This window comes from Ptychodera flava, chromosome 22, assembly GCF_041260155.1.
Source record: "Ptychodera flava strain L36383 chromosome 22, AS_Pfla_20210202, whole genome shotgun sequence".
Lineage (NCBI taxonomy): Eukaryota > Metazoa > Hemichordata > Enteropneusta > Ptychoderidae > Ptychodera > Ptychodera flava.
In genome coordinates this window covers 17384957-17409076 of record NC_091949.1, presented here as the reverse complement: position 1 = coordinate 17409076, position 24120 = coordinate 17384957, and the positions used below count along the sequence as shown (strand labels likewise).

At 41.3% G+C, this 24120-nt stretch overlaps 1 protein-coding gene across 1 annotated transcript in view; it reads right to left on the bottom strand.

Annotated features, from left to right (window-relative positions):
- The window catches only part of LOC139122829 (low-density lipoprotein receptor-related protein 4-like), a 58452-nt gene that overhangs the window by 5563 nt on the left and 28769 nt on the right, over positions 1 to 24120 (bottom strand). Inside the window, exons 2-13 of the mRNA XM_070688628.1 lie at positions 22134 to 22214; positions 19838 to 19936; positions 15726 to 15854; positions 12889 to 13088; positions 10366 to 10550; positions 7531 to 7752; positions 6341 to 6531; positions 4815 to 4991; positions 4352 to 4508; positions 1904 to 2008; positions 1080 to 1483; positions 21 to 155 (exon numbers count right to left, since the gene is read on the bottom strand). Of these exons, the coding sequence (XP_070544729.1) occupies positions 21 to 155; positions 1080 to 1483; positions 1904 to 2008; positions 4352 to 4508; positions 4815 to 4991; positions 6341 to 6531; positions 7531 to 7752; positions 10366 to 10550; positions 12889 to 13088; positions 15726 to 15854; positions 19838 to 19936; positions 22134 to 22214 (2085 nt within the window). The remainder of the gene's footprint in view (positions 1 to 20; positions 156 to 1079; positions 1484 to 1903; positions 2009 to 4351; positions 4509 to 4814; positions 4992 to 6340; positions 6532 to 7530; positions 7753 to 10365; positions 10551 to 12888; positions 13089 to 15725; positions 15855 to 19837; positions 19937 to 22133; positions 22215 to 24120) is intronic.

Here is a 24120-nt window from a genome sequence, read left to right as displayed (position 1 = left end):
TCTGAAGTTGAATGTTTTACCTGGCAGACAGGAAGTGCCGTCTGCATGGAGACGGTAACCATGGCGACACGCACAGACAGCCTTGTTCAAGAGTTGCACGTCCTGGTAACACAGCTGTTCACACTTGCCGTTGAGAATCGAGCAGGGATTAATATCTGGTCAAAGAAATAAATCGATGATTATTAGTCATTTTTCTCCACATTGAAGATATTTATATATTACATATCAAAGGTCGTATGGGACCCACACGACCAATGTAAACACTGTATTAAAGGTACGATGGGGATCAATGAAAGTTAAAACATGTCTGTCATAATCTAAATCGTATGATTTAAATGTTGCAGCTATGATGATGAGGTGTATCTTAGATATCTGCACGAAATACGTTGTTTGTAAACCAGAAACTCGCACAGACGCAGTTCCAACGACTGTGTCCCTTTAACGAGTAACGTTCAGTTACTGTGAGATTTGCTAAGAAGTCTTTAACGTTACTTGGAGTCTGTTTTATCTGAACATATGCGTAAATGAGACGAATTGAAAATTAAAGCGACGACGTATAAATAGTTAGTTTCACAATCAATTTGGCAATGTAGGACAGTATTCGACGTTCTTCAAAACATTGTCAGCAAAGTTCGCATGCCATACCTTTTCAATATCACTTGAAACGCCAATATAAAGTATCGCAAATATCGGAGTTGCTGACATGGTTGTGGAGTCGGCTGTTTGCAAGGCATCCTACGTCTCTCAATATCTTTATCGATACAGAGTGGTTTTTACCGCCTATACCGACGCAAACACGAGAACCGACAACATCTTTTGACACGGAACGCATAGTATAAGCAGTTTGACATAATGTATGCTGTAGGTTGTGTTTTAAATTGTAAGAAAGGATATCTCTCGAGGGAAAGTGATCGAGACTTGGAAACGTATTTACCCATATAGGGCTCACATTGCTTGCCAGAGACCATTTTGAAGAAGACAGCCGGGAAAGAAATTGGGATCTTACAGATTGCCGCTGGCGAAAACGACATGAATTTTTATTTCAGCCAGATCGGAAGTGGCTACAAGATAAATTATACCTGTGTTGGTGACCTTTTTTGCTGATGGATGAATTATCTGAAGGCCGGAAGGTCTGTTCATGCCGCCGCGTAGTTGTACACGATTTACGCCGGTCTCCTTGTTCACTCTTATAATCATATTATGGGCAACGTCTGTGTACCATACGTTTTCTTTGAACTGTGTGACGGAAAACGGCTGTCCGACTTGGTCATTGGTCACTATTCGACGCTCAGTGCCGTCTAACTTCATTTCTTGGATCATCTCGTATTTCCCGTCGGCCCAAATGATTTTGTTGGCGTCGTAATCAATGGCTATGCCGTTTGGCCAAGTGATGTTCTCCGACACCAGGACAGCGCGCCTCCGTCCGTCCAGGCTTGACACTTCTATCTTGGCTTCTTCGCCCAAGTCAGTCCAATACAGCAAACTGCAATGGAACACATGTCTTTAACAAAAACCAGGTAGACTTTTAGAACGACTTTCAGCCAACTTCAAGGGCTGGCTACCTCTACAAAGGCATGTTTCAGACATGCAGAAATGTGAAGCAATTGTTGAAAACTGCTCAAATTTAAGAATTGGAATATCTTATGACATGAGAGAGAGAGACCGTTTCTTATGCTGACTGCATTTTACATTCAAGGAAATACTGGGCTATCAATTCCATGACTTGTGTTCATTTTTCCGCTGCCTTCATTTCTGGACAACAAAGTATATCATTGTAGTTCGATACCATTTAATTCTTTCCAAGGTTTTAAGACATTATTAGGAGACAACAGCCGACACTAAATTATTGTTCGTATTTCAAAAGGTCGCAGACGAGAGGGACAGAAGTTGATAGAGTACTTACTCCAGGTGTGGGTACACGGCGATGCCACGAGGCGATGATATATTTTGCGAAATGATAACTTCACGACTGCTGCCGTCCAACTCACTTCTGACGATACGACCATTCCTAAGAACGAAGAACAGAGACACGCGAATGTTACAGTTTGAACAAAACTTTCCATGTCATGGCCCTTTCCTCGAATAATTTTATTTCCAACGTTTGTCGAAGATTCTCGAAAACACGCGAACGAGAAACCTGTAGCAGCCTCGCTGCAAAATGTTGCTTGACTCAATATCTCGCATCTCCAGGCAAAGTACAACTCCATTGTGGTAAACTTAAAGTAACATGCGTCGCCAAGCTTGAGGTTTTCAGCTGCTATAGCTTGTATACTGTACGATACTATTATCAGTCATTTATGGCGTGAACCAGAAAAGTTACAGAGTTCGCAAATGCTTCTGATTTATTGAAGAATTCCGTCAAATCGTAAGTCAATAAGCAGGGGGATTTTGAAGGATGATTTGAAACAAAATCTGAATATTGTAGGGGTTCATGAGAGCTTCATCATAGAGACAGAGATTTTACTGAACAGGGACATTTTAAACTTGACGGAAGTAACAACTATGGTTCTATTCGGGGCGTTTGATTACAGTCTCCAAATCTTCCACAGTGTTTTTGTCGATCAGGTTACCATATGTCTGCCCTTTGACCCATCGCTTCAATTAAGCGGCACATGTACCAGTCCGGTCAGCTCCAAAATTGGAGACGCTATACCATAATATTTTCCCCTCTCATTAGCCAATCAGCGGCCAGCGCGCCATCAGTAAAAACTGTATTCCTGGCAACCTCCACATGCGTCCTTCGTTACGTACGCCATACTGTGTCGAACTCCCGCGCCGTATTCTGTCATAATGTCGAACAGTTGTGTGACCACTCTGTCAAAACACAATTTCAAAATCGCGTACCATTTTATTCTGGCGAAGACAACCAAACCCCATATATCGCTGTGATTCTAGACTCTGGCTTGAAGTCCTGCGAAATATAAATCGTGTACCTACACAGATCGTTAAGAATACCCCATTTGTATCGGAGATGGCAGCGATACAAATTCTACCGTATGGGGAACAGTTGTGTGGCCACTCTGTCAACATATTTTCAAAATCGCGTACCATTTTTAGTCTGCGTTTGACAACTACAAAACAGGTATCGTTTTAAAGCTCTGACATTGCTCTTCTTTCTTGCAAAATGTTATACGCGTACCTACACAAATAACCTTTATAACAGTATTTCTAATAGAGATGACGAACATCCACAAAATGATTCTCGGTACTTGAGCGAAATCGATAAACTTGGGGTAGAAATGAATCGTCAATATTTCGAATATTTGTTCACTAATCGGACTCCTTGTTGGACATGACCTTCTGCAGAACACGTGGATTATGTTGACTTTCGAAATTCGTCGAAATTCACAAGACAGGGGCTTAATAAGCGGCCCAAAAACTGCCGATCACACTTGGTGGGTAATTTGTGACCCAGCGTGACCTGTACTTTATTAATGATGTAATCTGGTCGATGATTGGCTGAATGCCGGAATACATTATCATAATGAGTCTCCAATTTTGGAGCTGACCCGGACTGTGTACCCCTTCTTGGCAAATGATGGGATTACTCCGTCAATTTACGTCTCTCGGGGGTCAAAGGTTACACTAAACAGAAGCAGCAGCTTGCTTTGCGTTACACTTCAACTTTACCGAGGCAAAAATCGTTCTCAAATATCACATATTGGACTTAAAGCGACAATCAATAATAAACAGTTATAGCTACCAGGCACTCGTATTAGCTCATGGAGAGAGACGAGTGGATTTAAGTATAGCATGTATAATGTTTTAAAGTTCACACGGAATAGCAATACTGTTGCTTCCTTATGTGGTATTCTTATAACTGAAATCCCTACGTATACCTGTATCCATTTTAAGTAACAGTTTGATTTAAATAGGTTTCTCGAAAATTGAAAGTCTGGCCGCCCCATTTTCCGTGCAATGGGCCCTCCTCGAAGTGTCATAGGTCAAGCCTGTTTGTGATTGGTGCCGCGGTGGATTCGCAAAACTGTCACACACCGCGGAAATGTCAATAGCTGTTTTCTTGACCCCGGGAGATTAAAAATAGACCCTGTCGAAATTGACAACAAAATAACATCTCTACTCTAAGTTGAGCTCTACCACTCAAAATAAGCCCGTCTGCCGGCCTGTGACCTTTCCGCATCGTGGGAACTTGAGTTAGACTCAGTGACCAGACTATCTGTCTTGATGTAATGAAGCAGGACTGACAGAGGAGAAACTTTTGGCAGAAATATAAAACATAGCGAAATTAATACCATATATCATTTTTACATTGCGATACATGTGATAGCGCGCCACCAGCGTTTAGAGCTTGCAAGTTCGGCTTTGCTACTAATCAAGGATGCACACTCACTCCCGTTCTGCCCAGTAGAGTTTTCTGTGAATCCAGTCAATTGCCAGGCCTTCACATCCGTTGATGTCGTGACCAACAACAATTTGACGGTTTGATCCATCGATTGACACCTTCTCTATCATGTTAAGATCTGCATCGGCGTAATACAGCGCTTTCCCTGACAAACAGAAAACAACAAAATGTGTCAGTTATGGTATCATCAATAATACGTTCGCACAGCGCCTCCCAGGCCAATTATGCTTGTAAACTTTTGTTTGTGTTGAAGTGCAAGTTGAGTGTCCGCTGAAGCAACTTAATATTTCGATGGAGGTCAACAGTACGTTTTCGCGACGAAATTGCACACAAGAAAAACAGAAAACAGCGAATCGCCCTTGGGTTTTATGTTTTCGAAGTAAAGAGATCCTTAAAAATAGACCCATACCCGTCCCCCGTCCCCCCCGAAGAGAAGTGTTGGTCAACTTACCAACGGGATCGTAGTCTAGTGCCACCACGTTTCTCAAGTTAGAGTGTAAAATCCGCCTGTAGTCTGTACCGTCAAAGTTGATACGTCGGATATCGTTAGTGTTTGCAAATACAGCGAATGGCTTGTAAGGAAGCGGCTTTGGTTCGGGACACCCTGTGCTGTTACAGTCCCGGGCACCTAAAATGTTGAAAGGAGACAAAAATAACGATTAATTATCTCGCATGCGGAACAAAAACTGTTCTCCTTTGTGTTATAACGCTTACCATAGTAACAAACTATGGAAAGACGCGTAAGATGTGTTATATTGATGGTTACTAATTTGTAAACATATTGACAGTTCTTTAATGTCAAATCATACATAAAATTTTACCGACTGTTTTTCAGATAATGTGACCTTTACACCGCCGACTGTTTACAAGAAGTGTGCTTTAAACGTCGAGCGACACAATGTCCATTAAAGCGGGCGGTGTTGACATGTGGTAAACATTTACGTGTGCCCTCCTCCCCATATCCGTGTCCTTGCGCGAATGGCATCACTCACATGGGAAAATAACCAGTTACCCTCGTGTTCACAACACAATCGCCGAGATGAGGTTACACCCGCGTCTTCCCCGGGTTAAGTTAGGAAGGGCAGTCGTATTCTTGTCAGTGTCGTTTGCTTAAGCTTGGACATGGCAATTACAAAACGCTGGGTCACCGTACATCATTCCGCGACTGTAGACTCTCATATGAACGCCGCGAAAGACAACGTACATATTAAGGTAGAATGCACCTCGGGGACAGATATTCGGGGTGTCAGATTTTTACAATTCTTTTCGGATCTACCACTTCTTGGGGCTCATTTTACAGCTCTCGGAGTAAGGAAAATTTCCACCGTCTTAGTTTTCCGAATATCAAAAATGTTATTTTTCCGATAGAGTTAAAAGGGGATGGTGGCCATTTTGAATTTCAAATATCAGTAAATGTCAGGTAATTTGTTTCTCTAGGACCAAACTTTGGTACATGGTACATAGTGACCCCTGATCATTATTCTTGATTTGGTAAAAGAGTGGTCGAAAGTTTCATTTTGAGCAAAAGTTTAAGTATTTCACTTTCAAGGCGCACACTACCTTAAAGTATAGATCTTGGCGTAAGATGCTTCGTTGTCTAAAATTGAGGGAACAAGAGCTGTAACATTTGAAGATAATTTTATTATTTTTGTTCGAGAAAACAAGTGCATCTTCTACCACTTCTCCCGAAAGTATGTTGAAATACAAATTACAGCGCCCCCTCCTCCCTAACATACATGCATTTTATACAAAATGGAATATTATTGTTGATTAACAAATACTGGAATTAAGTCCAGCAGTTGTTGGCAGAAAATATTTGACATTGCATATAGTACAGGTTGTGTTGTCACGGTGAACACGTGGCATTTCGCAATGACTTTCGGACCAGAACAAGAAAATGTATTTTACAAACAAACAAAATAGAGTGCAAATCATCAAAAGTTGCGGGTAATGACAATTTTAGAATTGTCTTCTTACTGATTGGCTTGGACCACGGCTGTCTGTATGGGTGGACAACGGTGACATCCATCGGCCGCTTGGTCAAAAGGTTGGTGGAGATGCCAACGATGTCCCCGCCGTTATACTTGTTGGCCCGGGTGATCGTGTTGCGCTTCCAATCCGTCCAGTAGACATGGTCCAGAAACATAGATAAGGAGTACGCCTGCCTACTGTTGAGAAACCATAGCATGAGGAATTTGAGAGCTTTGTACTCAGTCCTCCTTAATCCCCGTGTTCCTGATTTGATGTGATCGGAATGCAAGGACAGAAGATTCAGAAGACTTTACTTGTCAACTGTAACGCTTTCTTTCGAGAGCAGATAGTGCCACTGCGGCACCAGTGTGACTGGTTTTTTGCGATAACCACTCACTACTGATATTTTACATGTGGTGCTGAAAAACTGCCTCAGAGAGATACCTGTGTGTAAATTTCATGGCATACGGATTGTCTTTCAGTTAAATTGTCACGGCATCATTGTGCATACAATGCTTTGTAGAAAAGTTCATCTGACTAGCAATTTTTCTGACCTAGAATTAGATCGATCGTAAAACTCTGACTTTTAACTGTAGCAAGCTCACGGACAAATACATATAAGTAACATTTGGCACTTTGATATTTCAAATGTTTACCACAAGGAGGTGCTAGAATTTGATATCTTTACCGGCCGTGGCAACAATTTCGTCAAAACTATTGGCTAGAGTACACTTCGGCCGTTGACCAAGTACAACCAAGGTCAAAATATCTGCACGTCAACAATGATGTCTGGAGGCAAACGGAGATAAAAGTGTAAGTGGGTAAAGTATTGTTAACACGTGTAACCTTTTCGTTGACCCTAGAAACACAAATCTGTTTATCATGTACACAACGCTACCAATCTCAGAATTGCGAGTTTTTCTAACACAGGGTCTGCAACAAGTGATTGGGCATGCGCAAGATGGGAGGAGGGATATTCAGAGACAAAGAGAAAGGCTTAAGGGTTGTCGTAACATAATAAGCTGACCTTGAAGTTGTCCAACATTGGCAACGAATCAGATAAGGGAACTCTTGAGAGGTACTCAAATGTTGGAGGGTTTTTAATGTACTTGTGAAAAGGAGACAATCGTCCACTGGTCGTCAAATACATCGGATTATAGCTTAGCGCCCCATAACCGTCAATTTTATGTACTTACTCTCCCATGAAGTGCACAATCTGTCTGTCAGTCCCGTTGACGTGTATCGATTCTAGAGTCTTGGTTCCGTTGTCGACCCAGTAGAGTCTCTCGTCGATGAAGTCCAGTGTCAGGCCATTAGGCTGCACGATGGAGCTATACACCAAGGGAGACATCTCAGTACCGTCCAGTTTGCTCTGGATGATTCTCGGTGAAGCGCCCCAGCAAGACAAGTAGAGCCAACTGAATGGACGGACCAGAAAAAAATAATTGTCTGACATTTGCAAAAATCGACGATTATATCAGTAGGGATGTCAATAGAAACTACTAAATTATGCAACATCGACGTTCTAATGCAACGTGTTTTCGTTGTAACCATCACTATCACCATAAATGTCACCATTATTGTCATTGTCACTATCACTGTCACCATCATTATCATCATCAATGTCACCATATTGTCACTGTCACCATCAACGTCACCATCATTATCGCTATCATCGCCACCACTACCACAACAACTACCGTTACAGTCGCCGTCGATATTAGCAGCATCATCATCATTATCATCATCATTCCGTCCTCATACTTATTCTTATCTAATGTCAAGCTCTTCCCTTTCATCATTGCAATTTATAAAAAGATTTTGAAAACAAACCATCATTACACCCTTCCTAAGCTTGTTTCATTAACATGTTTTATGTCCTTCAGAGTGTTCTGTTTTACGATCAAAAACAGATAGTGGGTCTGTTTCCTTTATTCTTGACCGTGGTTTCGAATTGACTATTTACTTGGAAAGAGTGGATAGCATCAACGCCCTCCTTAAAACCGATAAATCATTGCCTGGGCATTATGAGCCTCCATTTGATTAAAATCAGATGTAAAATTGCCTTCAGTCACACAGTCTTGTGTTTTTATAGTTTCCGTTTTATTGGTTTGACAGAATGGTGTTGTTTTGTGAGCAAAGTTTGACAACTACACAAGGATACGAGCGTGAGCTTCGGAATGGATTAAGCAGAAGACAGAGTAAAGCTTGGTAATTTAGCCAATTTTGAAGACCGCTAATCATTTTCGCTTCTCGATTTTCTAATGATACTTTTTAAAGTTAGAATTTTCATTGAATTTATATATTCTGGTTTGTTTAGGAGGCGCCGACTCCACAGCTGTTCCCGCTTATACTGTAAAAGGATAAGTAACTTTGATGCCCACAACGACTTTTTGGATCACAGTCCTGTACGCCAAATGGAAACTGGAGCTGTCATACTTGCAGCATGGGGATGACGTCAGCTTAGCCCCTTGTCCTGCCCAATTACGCCATCACTGTTATTGTGTACTACATGTGCTACCGTTGAGGAAATAGTATTGGATGTGCTCGGTGGGGAGAACAAGGAGTGGTTCTGAGTCAATTCCTGTAAAATATACGCATAGTTCTGGTCTTGCGAACTGTTTATATCATCTTCCTGCATTTTATATTCGTCAAACCTTATTTTTAACATTTGTGCAGGATATTTTCCAAGAAATGGATAAAAAGGTTGATGTCCAATACTGGGTAATAGAAACCATATGATGATTTCCGGCATGTTGGCTACAACATCTGTGAATTATGACGTCACTTGTTATGTTGCATCTCTTCCTTGGAATAAGCAGACAAATCGTAGAAATTGTAAAATAATTTCCTTCTTTGACTTGAAATATCAAACTTCAGCACAGGTTTCCGGCCAAAGAGAATAGGCGGGAACATTTTATTGCTTCTCGGTGATGGCACGGGTGAGTATCTGACAGCGAGCGCGCCACGAAGCCAGGTCATAGTTCAGTTGTAATATTTGTGAGAGTCACTCTAAATTTTAACATTGGCAAGGTCAAAAATTTGTCCCTTAAGTCACATGCCTGCTTTGATGGCTTCAAGCTTTGAAAACAATTACGAGTTCAGACAATATTCCACATGCTTTTTGTTCATTGAACGAACTTCGTGGTATCGAGGAACGTCAAACTGCGAACAGCGCAGAGATGGGTCGAAGTTCATGGGGAAAATGGAGCGCAAAAACAAACAGCACTACTTCAACTGTTAAAAGCCACGCTAAATGACCTTAATGTATGTCTGGGGGTGGGAATTAACAAGTGTGAACGGATTTCGGCTCATTTGAGGTCCTAAGTTGCTATCTACAAGTCAGATGTTTCTCCTTTACTATTGAAACCGAGGTTTTCTTTTAAGGTTAAACACGCCGTTAATACTTGCAGTGCCTCCGTGGCATTTTTCTTCAGCTATACAAAATATATTTAGTGCGCAATCTCCACTTCATATTCGTACGACAAGACGGAAACAACATAGATCAACATGGTTTTCATTTCTGTTAATATCTCAACTTCATCTGCCAGATAAAATAAAAATAGATCTGCTCCGCCATAAGCTTTGTAATTGTGTAATCGCTTTCTCCTCTATTACACCCCAGGATCCCCACTATATTATGCCATTGTCACTTTTATATACATTGATATACATGTAAATTTATAACAGATAGACATACAGACAGGTAGACAGTCACACTTACAGATAGATAGATGGAGAGATAGATAGATCGACTGATTGGTTGATTTATTGACTACGTGATGAAAAGATGATGTAGAGTTAGACACGAACACCGAGACAAATAGACTGACAGACAGACAGACAGACAGGTAATTTACAATACATTCATAAGTATCAGAAATGACACGTGTGTAGAATGAAGGTTGCAGCTCTCGAATTACTCTTTCTGAATTCTACCCTCCTTCTCTCCCCCCCCCCAACATACATGAACGTGCGTCTGTACATGTTATTAATACGTGTTCAACCTTCCTTTTGTATGTCAGACTTACCCATTGACAGGATCCACGACGATACTGCGTGGCTGCAGGGCCAGGTGTGTCAGGGTTTGTCTGTGGTTCCCGTCTAGCGTACTCATTTCAATATTGTTGTTCAGCGCATCTGTCCAGTAGATGTTATCGTGAATCCAATCCACCGCCAAGTCCACGGCCGTGACGTCACCCAGTTTCAAAATATCCTGGTAGGAGTGAATTTAAATTGCGAATAATTCAACCGAACGGTGGTGTCAACATGGGATGTGATACGTCAAACAGAACATATGGAAACTTTATTTCCATTGAAAAGGGGTCAGCATTTTTTCCCACTCACAAGATGATACAGAAAGTTCGTAAACATAATGAAAAACAGCGTTTACTCCAATAATGGTTCACATTATCATTAATTAACACGCTCTGTTGGTTTATTTCTTCACTGTTTGCTTGTTTTAAATTTTTTCCTCAGCTAGTCATTGAGGCCAACAACATGCGGAAATTGTTTGAATCTGGCACACATGCACGCCAGCCTATGCATTATATACGATACGCTGAACACCACACGTGCAGCCATTGTTAGATCTCGGCTGTACAACGGCAATACAACTGATAAGATCTATTTCTTAATGTAATGTTTTTTCTATTAAGCTTCTGTTGATCCAAACCCCGATAATTAATTCAACTGTCACTATCTCAGATTTCATCGAGCAGAGCCTGGTCTGTTTTTATCGTACATCTGTTTACTGCAAACGGTCGAAAAACGCATGGCAGAGTGACACTCCGCAAGTGGGTCGTGCCCCTGAGCGCCACCCCGAGGGTTAATTCCCGTCTTTTGGATGTCATAAAAGCATATATTTTCGCCATCGTTCTCATTTTGATTGACAGCCTGAAATGCGATAAACAAGCGGCAAATGGACACCCGGTTTGCGTTAAGTGACGGCTGTTCCGTTACTCGGATTTTGCCTTCAAGAGGAAGTCAAGTGCAACTGCTACCCGGTCTGAGCAGTGATTTCATGACGTGGAATGTTCGATGCAAGCCAAGGATAGGAAATGCGGTATCAACAAGTCCTCTTTTCTGAGAAACGGGGGTGTGGCGTTTTCTGAGTAAAACCACAGATTTCATAACAGTGAATCTGATCGAAGTCTGTGTGGAACAAATTAGAGCGAGATCATTTGGTGCTAAATATTGTATTTCAGAACTGGTTCTTCGCACATGGCGCATTGACTTTTGATTTGCCAAAGCGTTCAATCAATGCAGGTCAGAGCGTACGTTTGTAAAGGCAACTGCACAATTCTCGGCTGATGCATTTGGGTAACTGCAAACTTTATGTTAGGTTGGATAGCTCCGGATACCTTGTACACATGCTGAAGTCAAAGTCTAGGCTGAACTTTGAAGCCCAAATTGGCAAATTAACATTAGCTGGAAATGTATATGCTCGTTTAATGACAGCTGTTCTAGATCAGGTGCTTCAGTTTGTTTTTCTTGCAACGAAACACGTGTGTCACATTTACTTAGGGGAGGACCATTGATTTCTGGGGATTGAGGATTTTAAGAAAACATTGTCTACGGGTGAAGGGGAAAAGAAATTGATTTGATTCAGTAAAATGGCTTGAGAAAAAAATAGACAATAGAAAGTAAATTGATGTCACCGTGACAGAAAGTCAAATTTGTTGCCCATACTCGTTTCCTAGACACACAGCAACCAAATGTCTCTTCCTCAGTGCAGCCAATGTACGGATAAACTTAAGGGAAAATTTTTCTGGTAGATTCATTAACTTAAAAAAATTCCACATTTTCGAGCATTTATGTCTCTCTTGAACATGAGTAGACTCATGAAAACTGATGCCTCGCACGTCGTTATGTTTATATGTGGCCGCTTAAACAATCAAATTCTCTCTTGGAGCAACCTAATGATCATTTCATAATCAATAAACCTCCATTGTGCCATTTAAAAAAGGTGACTGCACTCTTGTACGCACATCTCGTGCTAAATATAGTCCATCCTATGGTTTGACCCAAACCCAATGTTATCTACGGTGATCGAGGACCTGCTCACAGGGAATGGGGGGGGGGGGGGGTTACAAGGTCACGTGACCAAGATCACTTGCTTGACTGTCGATATTCCATTATGTTAAGTAGAATGCGTCAGGGATATTTTTTCTGGCACGTCCCATATCAGGTCTACTGTTTTTGTAAACTTATTTCGATGGAATAAATGAAGCTTTTGCCGTCTTGTTTATGTGAAAATCGAAAACTTTAATTTTCCCAATAGGGTAAACGCAGGACCGGCGGCCATTTTGAATTTCAAATATCAGTAAATTGTAGGCAGTTTGTTCGTCTAATCCAAAACAATTCACATACTGACTCCTGATTTTTATTTGGGAAAGACAAATTTCGAATTTCCATGACGAAATTTGGAGCAAAAGTTTTTAAACGCTCCGAGACGCGCGTATTACCTTAAAGTACGAACAAAATTATGCAGTCGAGGAAAAAGATTTATTCGCAAAAATGGTTACTGATTACTATTAACTTTTAATGTTCACCTGTTTTTGAGTTCCATCCAGGAGAGCTTTGTAGAGAATATTGTCCATGTCGTCCAACCAAAATATGGTCTCGTACTGGAAGTGGTAGTCAATGGCAACAGCTTTGCCAAGGTTATTCGCCAGTGCCCTATGACCTGTGCCCTCGGGTCGCAGTGTGTATATGTCTGTGCCCTGACTGAAGATCAGGTAAAATGGAGGACCTGGGATGGAGTATAGAAAACACAATTGTAAAATTTGAAATATGGGTGATATAATAGATGTGTTAAATCCTATATAGATGATGATATGGCCCTTTACACACTAAAGCCGTGATGAGAAATTTATGATGCGACCCTGGAGATCGTACCACCACCCAAATTTTGCCTCGTAAATGTAATTCATATTTTGCAGTTTTACATAAACACCCCTCTAGATGGTTATAAAACGTTAGTATCTGTTACTGATGTGATAAAAGAGTAGATTTTCGTACTTCCCGAAATACATCAATTCCGAGTACCTTTTTGAGAAAATAAAAATAAATCCACGTCCACTGGAACTCTGATATCTGCTACTGATATTTGCACCGATAGTTTGGACACAAGATTGATGATGTGTGCAATAGTTACTAGAAATTTGGATGTTGCAGACTTAAAACTGCATCTACCATGATTTTGCCGAAGTTATAAAACACGGATCGGATTTGCTCATGAACACTGCCGCCAAAGGTAAACTTGTTCTGCTCTAATAAGCGCATCTGACAAAAGGACGCGCAAAAAGACGACTGCAGCAGTGACGTCACGAAACCGGCGCCCTTACGTTGGGAAAAGACTCACGCTTCTAAGGTCACGTTCTTTGAAACATTGCCTGCAGGTCAATAGTAATATGTAAGGGCAATCCGATCAGCTGGAAAAAATCACTGAAATGTATTCCCCTTATGTTGTAAACACAAATGACAAAATGAAGTGTATTTCTCCATATTTTGTTTTTTCTGATCGTTTTTCTCACTACAATCTGGCACGGAGGGGTTGAACTGTCGTTGGCACACCTAAACATCTGTCGTCTGCAGTGGAATTATGGACGATGTGACCGCAATGTAACGAGGCCAGGACATTCACTGACTCCCGTGGCTTTAAGCTATCTATAATATGTCGCTGAATTTCTTGAGTATGAAATCATTGCGATTCTAACCCTAAGTAAACTTTGCAGTCTCGCATCACACGGGATCACATTGCCTGCCGGCTAAACTTACACCCTGTCTCTAACTAACGACGAGAGAGGTGACAGCGACACCTGATAAACATCGTCAGCTTGACGGGCAAAGATGACTGTATCATACTTTAATTCAGAACACACACCTCATCATAAGCAGTGATGAAGAAACGCATTCCTATGCCCTGACGACGAAAGATGATTCAGGCAAGTCATTGCTTTATCAGCAAACGTCAACAACCTTAAATGACACACAGCATCCCTATACTATACATGCTATATGAAATTACAGACAGTGATCATATGGGTCAGTCTGCAACTCCAGTAACGAAAGTATTAAAACTGTCACTGTTTACTATATGAGTTCGTTTTACCACACGGAATGGTGCGAAGGACGGGTCACAAAACTATTAAAATGAAATAACGTACGATTCAGTTTCAAATAAGTCTTGATTGCAAACATCGAGTGAACACATGCCGGGGCAAAGGTCACGTGCCACCTGACTGGTAACTCACTGTTAGTTTTGAAGAAACATGAAATTGAAATATTTGAACGAGGCTGAGCTGCACGAATGAGGCTTGGTTGATAATGGACACTATATCTAAGAAAGCTGGGCTGATATAATAATAAAGTGTCTAAGTTTTTTAAAATTTTACCCTATGATTGCGTCATTTCTGATTTCTAAAATGATGATACAAGTCAACTGAGATGTCAGGGCACTTTGATAAACGACCACTTTACGAGAATAACAAGCGTATCATCTGACATGGAAAAGTGACAAACATAGTCAAACGATAAGCGACTTTTGTGAGTGTCTAAACGAAAGAGGCACATCGTTAATATTGCCCGCCTGATTGATTAATAAACTGAGCATTTTGAGGTTAAGGACCAGGGATGTGTACACATGTTTTCAAATCACCGTTTCACGGTAACTGACCTAAAAATCTCCATGTTGTACATTTCCTATGAGCACTATACTTGAAATTTACAAAAATCAATTTCGCTTTGTAACAGCTTGGCCAATATTTCGCTTCTACTTAAAATGTGCATTGCTAGGGGTTTTTACCTAAAAACGTTTACGTTTCACGTCATTCTGATAACATAGAAATCGTTTATTTCGAAAATGTGTATTTTGCAATTAAGCAGGTGATGAAATCACTTATCTTCGCCTTCCCGTAAACACCCTCGATTAGCGTAATGGTGTTTAGTGTGAACATGGTCCGACTATGGGTACCAGCTGCAATTTTTCGTCCCTGCACAGAGCTCTCTGATTTCTGTTTTCTTTTTTTGAAATTGTATATTTTAATGCGTCGCCGACATAACTGAATTAACTCTGTTGGCAAAACATACGGTTGTGTGTCGCTCCAGGGAGAGGGAAAGGCGGGAACAGGAGGAGGAAACTTGCAGAGACAGGGGAAGAGAAAGTCGGTGAAGTGGTGTGAAATTGGCGCAGACAGGAAGACAAACAGACATTCGCGGGAAATATTAACACGGAATTGTGGGTGGAGGGTTGGACAGGTCCAGAAATGTATCACATGGCATGGCGAGCAAGTCGGTGGGAAAGGTGAATGAAGTTAAACTTTGGCGGAGATTCAGTGCCAGAGTTCTTCCGGGTCGGGATCAAGCGATGAAGTTGAATGTTACTGACCTTCAGCTCGGCATGTCCACCTGTCGCTGTCGAGGTAGTATCCATGGTAACAACTGCACTGGTAAGAGCCTTCCGTATTGGTGCAGATCTGGGAACACTGGCCAAGGTTGCCGCTGCATTCGTCAATATCTGGTAAAATTTACAAGAATAATAATTATCATTTCAATTTATCACATAAGCTGTTTGTTTTTGTTTTACTTTTGCATATATAGAAAATGCCTTTCAATGGTCTCTGACGCAGCTCACCTATCGGATGTGTGCGCAAAGTCGCAATAACTACATACATGTATATGTATGAAACTTCAGTCATGAAAACTGAGCATGCGCATTCAGTTTTTCTTTTTAAAGTTCGTTGTGTTAAAAAACGTCGGCAATTTAAACTTACAAAAACCTATTACAGTTACTGTCTTTTATCTTGTATTAGGGAAGTTCAAATTAATATGCACAACTATTATCATTGAGACGATATCCCCGCGTCCGCCACTGATTATTTGAATTCGAATCCCCTATAGGTGTTTTTGACCACATCATAAAGATATTACTACAAAGGCGCTGCTTTAATTTTGCTGATACTATTCACTGTCACTCTTTCCTTTCAATAAATGACACTCACTGTCTTTATCGATACATTCAGATTTTAAGGACACATAATTTATATGATACATATGGCCACATTTCAATAACACAAGCTATAATTGACGACGACGCTTTTTTCTTTAACGTACATTACGCCTATAATGACATTCAAATGAGAATGCCTCGTTTCGACTTCTAAACCAGTCCGATTCTTGTACAATGTGGTCTTACTAGCAATGTTAGTCATGTGGTCAAATTATTGTGTCGTGTGCCAACGAACCGCATTCAAGTCTTGGAAAACTAAGCACACTGAAGCAATTACAACAACAGTATTTTATGTAGTTTCTGCGTTTGACAACACACCGAAAAAGTACGAAGGGTTACAGCTAAGATCACTTAAATCTCTCCTGATATGTAGCTCAAAAGAAAACAAAATAGCAGAAAAGAATGCTAAAGTTTCCATTTGAATATATGTGAACGGAGAAGATCTGTACAGTAAAACTGGTCGAGTATCTATGGCGCATTACTGCTGTGTATACCCATAGACCCCAGAGGAAACGAATACTAGACAATAAGCTAACCTGATGATATAGATTATGATCTTATGCATGTTAGGCCCAAACTCTCATTATATTCAAATTTTATTGGATTCCCGGCGATGCCAGTATGGCAGTGACATATTATTCGTTGTAATGGACCACTGGATGAAAAAAATTCACAAAATGATAGGTTTTCACTTCGTTGCGTAATCGGAGCAGGTCCTGGACAAGTCCTTGCTTGCGGCAGTGGCATTGAATCTTCAGTGAAAATAAGTACAAATAAACGCGATGTGATCAGTGACTAATATTGCCGAGTGCAAGCAAGCTGTCTTTTGGTCTGGTTGGTTGCTCTGTGGGACAGTGAGCGAGGACAACATTGGTTTGGTTCTAATGTTACCATGCACGTCTTGCTTGAAGCTTCATTGGTGTAACACTCTCGCGAGCTAGAGCTTTTTTTCTGCTCCTCGAACCTACACAAAAACTAACCGGTTGAAAGAGTAGCTGTTGCCGTAAAGAGGTGTGTAGTTTACGACGATGTGGTGAAATTGCAGCTATGGAAGACGGTGAAATTGTAGGCGGCTGAAGGCACGTTTAGTCAACCGCACAAGTCAACTGCACTTTCGGCCTATAACAACTGTCTCAAATGACATAGCGTTTAAGAAAATCTTAAATTGCAACCTTTTCCTTTAAGGCTTTCAAAACTGAAATTACACGAGAGAATTACCATTGATTTATATATAGCTTCAATATATACATAGCCCCAGTTGGTAAGTTGAAAATCATCTGTCTTTTCTTCACGCCAACAGGTGTTTACAAACGTCTTCCCATTTCATACTAACTGACTTTACGTGTATGCTAAGGAGCTTCAAATCAACTAGGAAGTAAAGTTGAAGAGATTTGGTTTTGCAATGAAATGAGGCCCCCAAGCCACCGACGCCGTCTGTGTAAAATCATCGTTGAAATGCATTGTGAAGGTTTTCTCACGTGTCTGGCTATGGAGTGCACCAGGTTAAGCAAGAGGTGTAATTGTTTGGGTCCTTTTAAAACAAATATTGTGCATTGAAGGGGTGGTGGGCGAATTCCTGGACATTCCACCGAACCATGCATTTACTAATATTGACTATATTACTTGCGATCCAGATAAGAACACTACGATGCGAAATGCGTAAGTCTGCAATTCGAGTCTTGAGAACTCTAAACTCTTCCTATACTCTCTGTAAGACGATCACTTGACGCGGTACAGGCGTCGCGGTTTTGAAAGGGACATAACTGTGTAACCTTTGACAACAATGGCATTGATTTTGTTGTTTAAAATCGATGAATCTTCGATATTCTTCTCCCAAACATGCATTGAAATGCGTAAAAAGTTCGAGCCTTGAAAGCACGATGCACTGTGTACAACATACAATGTTGTGGTTGACAAGTTAGTCCTGGTTCGGACAAAATTTGGGGTATCACCAATAACATTCTACATCAGACACATACACGATAGATTATCAAGTTGTATACTATCGGAAACAAGACATGAACTGAAAGTACGAATGAAACACTTTATTTCACAGACAGAACAAATATACTGAAGTACGCGCTGTCTGAGTTTTAAAAAAGATATATGAAAAAATGTGATTGAACGTCGATTTATCTCGATTTAAGTGCGCTAAATTATTGGCTGGGTAAAATCTGCTGCTACTCAAAGTTGGCCAAGTCAGGGCTTCACATTTAGCCAGACTAGTGCTTTGCTGAAGTGCATTGTTGTGTAAGGGCCAACTCTCAAGTCAAGTTACGTTGGAAAGCGTTCTCTGTGTCAAGAGCTTTAAATATACCCCTCCTGGTGACCAATGATTTCCGCCCTTCATCCGAGCAGTTGCCGTAAAGGAGTGTGTCTATTTTTTACGGCGATGGTGTAATGATGCAGCACGATAATATTGGTGACGTATATGAACGCGAAACATTAACACTATACAAGGCGCCAATCAAATGCCGAATCTCGCGAATCTGTGACTTTGATTTTGTCACAGGAAAACGAATAGAGAAGGCCGAAGTGTCAGAGCTCTACCAACTAGTAACCATGGAATATCGGAGCTGCAGCTTAAAATATAAGTGTTTGCAGTGTAAGAGTAGCAGTTTGAGATACTGCTATTGATTATGTAACACGTGAAAATAGCTGTTGTCCAACCCTAGAAATGAGCGAATCAGTGAAAAACAATATCAAGTTTCGTCATACAGGAAATTACATCAGTTGTCACTATTTTTAGCATATCTGTCCGACCGCATTCGTCACACCAGCATCAACGCAAACAGGCACACATGGGCCGATAAGGCAGCATATCACAGTTGTGTTTACAGTTACAGTAACTGGTGTTCGAGATCGTGACTTCTCGCGCTCACCACACAATCTTTGACAACTCCTTGCGGAAAACACTTCTTCTTTTAGAATTCTATTTTTCGTGATGAATGTACAATTACTAATACCAGCAAAATGTTTATAAATATTCCTGAGCAAATTTAATGCCATCAGTCGAAACATAAAGGTTGTGTTTGTCTGAGTCACACACTCATTGCGCAAATAACCGCATATTGGCAGCTGGTTAGTCACCAATTTAGAGCGCCCCCACTGCCGGGCAACTTGGCTCTAGTAAAATGCAAAGAGAAGTACATTAAAATCATTTTGAAAGTTCAAGTTGGCGGGGTAGCTGTCCAGTGTGTGACGTAAGCAGACTAATTAGAGCGCTTGCGTTCCAGATGCGCGCTAATAACAAGAAATATAAGAAAATAAACAATTGATTCAATTACATCGCAACAAGAAAGCAGAACATAACCCTTGTTTATCTGGAAACAGAAGTGTTGCTACACTTGTGGCATGACTTAACATACGAGCCCTCTGGTGCAAAAACAACTTCTTAGACCCTTTTCTGATCTGGGAGTTTCGCGCTGTGTCAACTGTCTATTGCCTCTTCAACATTATAGATACAGGAAAACAAACAAAAAAAATCCTACCTTCGCACTTGCCCTCGGGAGCTGTGTACCCAGAGGGACAAACTTTCTGTCCGCCCGTTTGCCATAACGTCAGAGACATAAAAATAATTGACAGGAGACCTACGGGATATAAACAGCAAAGTTTTTATCAGAAAAACAATAAACGGTTGTTGTGTATGTGTGTTACATAATCGTAAATTGTTAGTAAATTGCTCAAGCGTGTGGGCTAATTAATCGCGCGAAATTGATTTTATCAGCTATTACAAGCTAAACATAAACCGTTTCATTTTTAAATCAAAACTGGAGTCAAAGGTCAATGCACCCTGAAAGAACTTTCCTGTAAATAGGGTGTCTCTTTCCGATCCATGGGCTCTACTATTAAAAACGACACGTTCCTCCCGCTGCGCACGGATATTGCACCAGTACTGAAGTAGTCGGCAACGGGGGAAAAAGGCGGTATTTAGAAGGCCAAACGTTTGACATGCGATCAAAACCCTGCAGGGAGGGACAAAGTTCCCCAGCCGAAAAAATTCATATGGCGGTGTTAATAAAATTCGACATGATTAAAAAATTGATGAAACGTTGGGGTCTTGTTTGTAACTGCGCTCCATATATTACTTCAGTGAAAGACAGGGGAACAAACAAAGGACCCACTACGGTTCAGCAAGATCTCATGATTTTACAAGGTAAAGCTACCCTGGATTTACATCTCCCGGGGGGTTTTCATATCCGCAGTAGAGAAGATATGCTGTACTAGGATAAGGGCAGGAAAGGAAGGGGACTAGGGGCCAATAGCAATGTGCGGGACATTATTATACTCTGTCAGTCAGTTGCATTCGATTTTTGTGCCTTGCGCACAGATTTATGTGCGAGAGGTGACCCGTATACCTTTAGAACTAAACCCCCAAAGACCTGCCGGCTGGCCGAGTAATACAACCGCCGGAGACGCACGCCCGCCCACAACTGTGAAACATTCGATTCAAAAGGAATCGTAAAAAAAATTCCTCAAAAGTTTAATTAACCCAATTTATCAGAATAGACAGTTTTCAATGAACAGAAAAGTCGAAAGAACAATTTCAGGCAGATTTTAGACAGAGATAGGAGTGTGGTTCCATCAAACTGCACCTTTAGTCTCCATTCCTTAAAACACAACTCAGAGCATGGCCAACTCGCTATAGAAAGTTCCACAAGAAACACTGCCCCAGGGACATCCGATCTTGATTAGAGTTTGTAATCTTTTCCAAGTTACGGGAAAGCGTGGAACAAAATTACACCGTGAAATTAGCACGCCGACGTAATTATTAGCAGCTCGTTGGCGTCCACGCAAGTTATGTTGTCGTTTCTTATAGATGTGAGGGACAGGCGCGAACACGGTCATTTCCTGTCAAGGCAGGGACCGTCACCATCCCCGCCAATGAACCCTGTGTGTATATTTCTGGACACGAAACACTACTACAGCTAGTCATTGGTGTTTAGTCATAAGTCATGACTTGGTGCGTGTCATAGTAAACCACCACTGGCCGTTAAATGTTCATAGACGGTAAAAGAAGACCTTCCCAAACCATTAGCACCCCTGTTAACTATGATGGGGACCTTGGTTCCGGCCTTGTTGGCGTTCAGTAGGGTATCAGAAAAAGTCTGGACAAGCGCGGTTAAAATGCAGGGTGTCAGATAATTCTCTGTCTCTCTCTGTCTCTCTCTGTCTCTGTCTCTCTGTCTCTCTCTCTCTCTCTGTCTCTCTCTCTCTCTCTCTCTCTCTCTCTCTCTCTCTCTCTCTCTCTCTCTCGTACACACCCGTCGAAGGTTTCAATTAGAAATCACAATTCCCATTGACATACCATGAAGCATCCTGCCTACAAAGAGTTACGGAGCAGTGTTCCTTACCCTCCGTGACTGACAGCGTGTAGTCAATCAAATTTCGAGTGAATTTAAGTAAATCCTGCTTGCCCACAGACAAGCCCCTGGTTTATCAAAGCATTAATACTCGATCTCAGAAAGCGTAACCAGACCGAAGTGAAAAGTTAAGAAACGGCTTCCAGCGGATTTGACATTCTAAACGACTCAACAAGAAAGACAAACTGTCAATATACGGGATAGTTGCCATTTACACAAATTAATTACGCACAGTGCTGGTTAGCCGGACGACATCTATGACACGGAAAATAAAAAAAAAACTTTTCGGCGTTCTAGGGACTTTCCCAAATACAGCTAATCACAAGCGACTGTGTAACTACGTGAGGCTATCCGCGTGAACATACGTGAAGGTACAGATCGCGGAGTATAAGGATTGTTATGAAAAAAAAGAATAAAAACTCACCTGATCTCACAAATGATGATTTCCATAGGACTAGATACATCATAATCCACTGCAGGTAAATCCGGAGTAAAATATCCCGAACTGGAACGAAAAAAAAGACACTCTCTAGAAATATTCAACACTTTCCGCTGGTAAGGTTTGAGAAGCACACTGAAGGAAGCCAATGTGTAGACTGCCTCAGCTGGTCTTGGGAGTGTTAATAGAAAACAGCTGGAAACCCAATCCCACGCAGCCACCCCTCCGACCAGGAATGGAGCGGCTCTCAGGCCGCGCGCTCAAGCCAAGCTTGAACTCTAACGGCTAGGAAATCAACACATCTGATGGACTTTCTCCGCCAGAAGTCCTGTCTGCGTGGAAAATAATGTGCGCGAAATTAACAAAGAAAATTGAAAGCCACGAAAAAATAGAGGCGAAGATTTTACCAAGTAGCGAGGCCACTATTTCAACCTCGATTAGGGAGCTGTTTGGGTAAATTGTTTAATTCTCCGTCCTCCCTGTTATTCATCAATCTTTGGCGTTGTTTATTTGTGTTTCACGTCATAGGGCTGCAGCGGGCCGGATGCCCCTCAGTCGCCTTGAGATTTTCCGTGAGTAAGCAGTAGCTGCATTGTGATGCACGCGACAAGGTGATCGCCTTTTCAATAAATGTGCACCGCAAATTTCAAATATAAACACAGAACACAATAAATTTGCATATCGTTGACAGAAAACGAAAACCACACCGATTGCTCCATATTTGCCTTCGCGTTTCTCCGTTCATGTTAATGTTCCTTTGAGTACAGCATGAAAATGTAAAATGAAAAGCTCGTGGGCATTTTTTGGTTTCCTTCAGTTCGGGGGTCCGGTCCAATTTTCTTCGCTTTCGTAACTCAATATGTTGACATTATGGTAAAACATATCCGCTCTCGTACAAATGAGTACAATTGCGTGAATTGTAAACCATCTAAACCTGAACCTTGCCACGAGGCCTGCTTCCACGCCAGACACTGGAAAGGTCATCTTTTTGTGCCAGTTTTCCCAGTTTCTTAAGACATGTGCTGCGTTCTTTAAACCCATTATTTTTTTGCATTCGGCATGTACAAACACTTACTGAACGCTAACCTGAGTCGGCGTCCCGCACTGTTAACAAATTGAAGGAAATGTTGGTTTACGTTTATACCACCAAAGAACCAAATTTCTGTTAAAATAGAGAGGAAACAGGCCAAAAGAATTTTAAAAAGTATTTGTTCATCTTCGAAATTTCGGCGCGGTACCTAAAATCTTTGGTAGAGGGCTGTTACCGAACCGCCGAGAACTTCCAGACTACAAAAAATCCACTGCTTTAATAGAATAATTTATAGGAAATTTAAAGCCAAATTCCGTTCAAAATATGCCACAGCTTTCAAGGTAACATATATAAGCATGGATAGACATGGTGGAGCTGAACTGCCTGATAGAAATTTAATATTACAGATATCAAATATCGTACTACATCTGCGCAGTGTTCGTTCTCATGTTGTATACGTTACCCTAGATTTTAAGGTCAAAATCTAAATTTGTTAAAACCGTTAAGACGCTGGTTATTTCTTTATCATAAGCCAACAGCTCTGTCAAGCAGACGCGTCTGTGAAAACGGAAGCTTACAACCAAAAAAAAAGTTGCCACGCAACGGGAAGTCGCGATAAAGTCCAGGAACTCTCATGAGTAAATTAATGATTGATCCGAGGTTGGACTAAGTTGTCTTCGTTCGGTGGCGGAGACAGTCAAGACAACTTTACGGGCTCTGATTCCAAGGTCCGCACCGCGTCTCTGACCATTCAGGGAACTGCATTGTACCTCAAATTTGCATTTACCCGTGATGCTAAGCGTGCTTCATCTCGGTTCCGCCACTCTAGAATGAGGTAAAAACTGCCGCGTCGCGGGTGAGTTGAGTTGACACGCTGATCCCTATTATCTTGTAGAGTAAATATTTATGTATATACCCGATATATTAGTAATCTGATTTTTA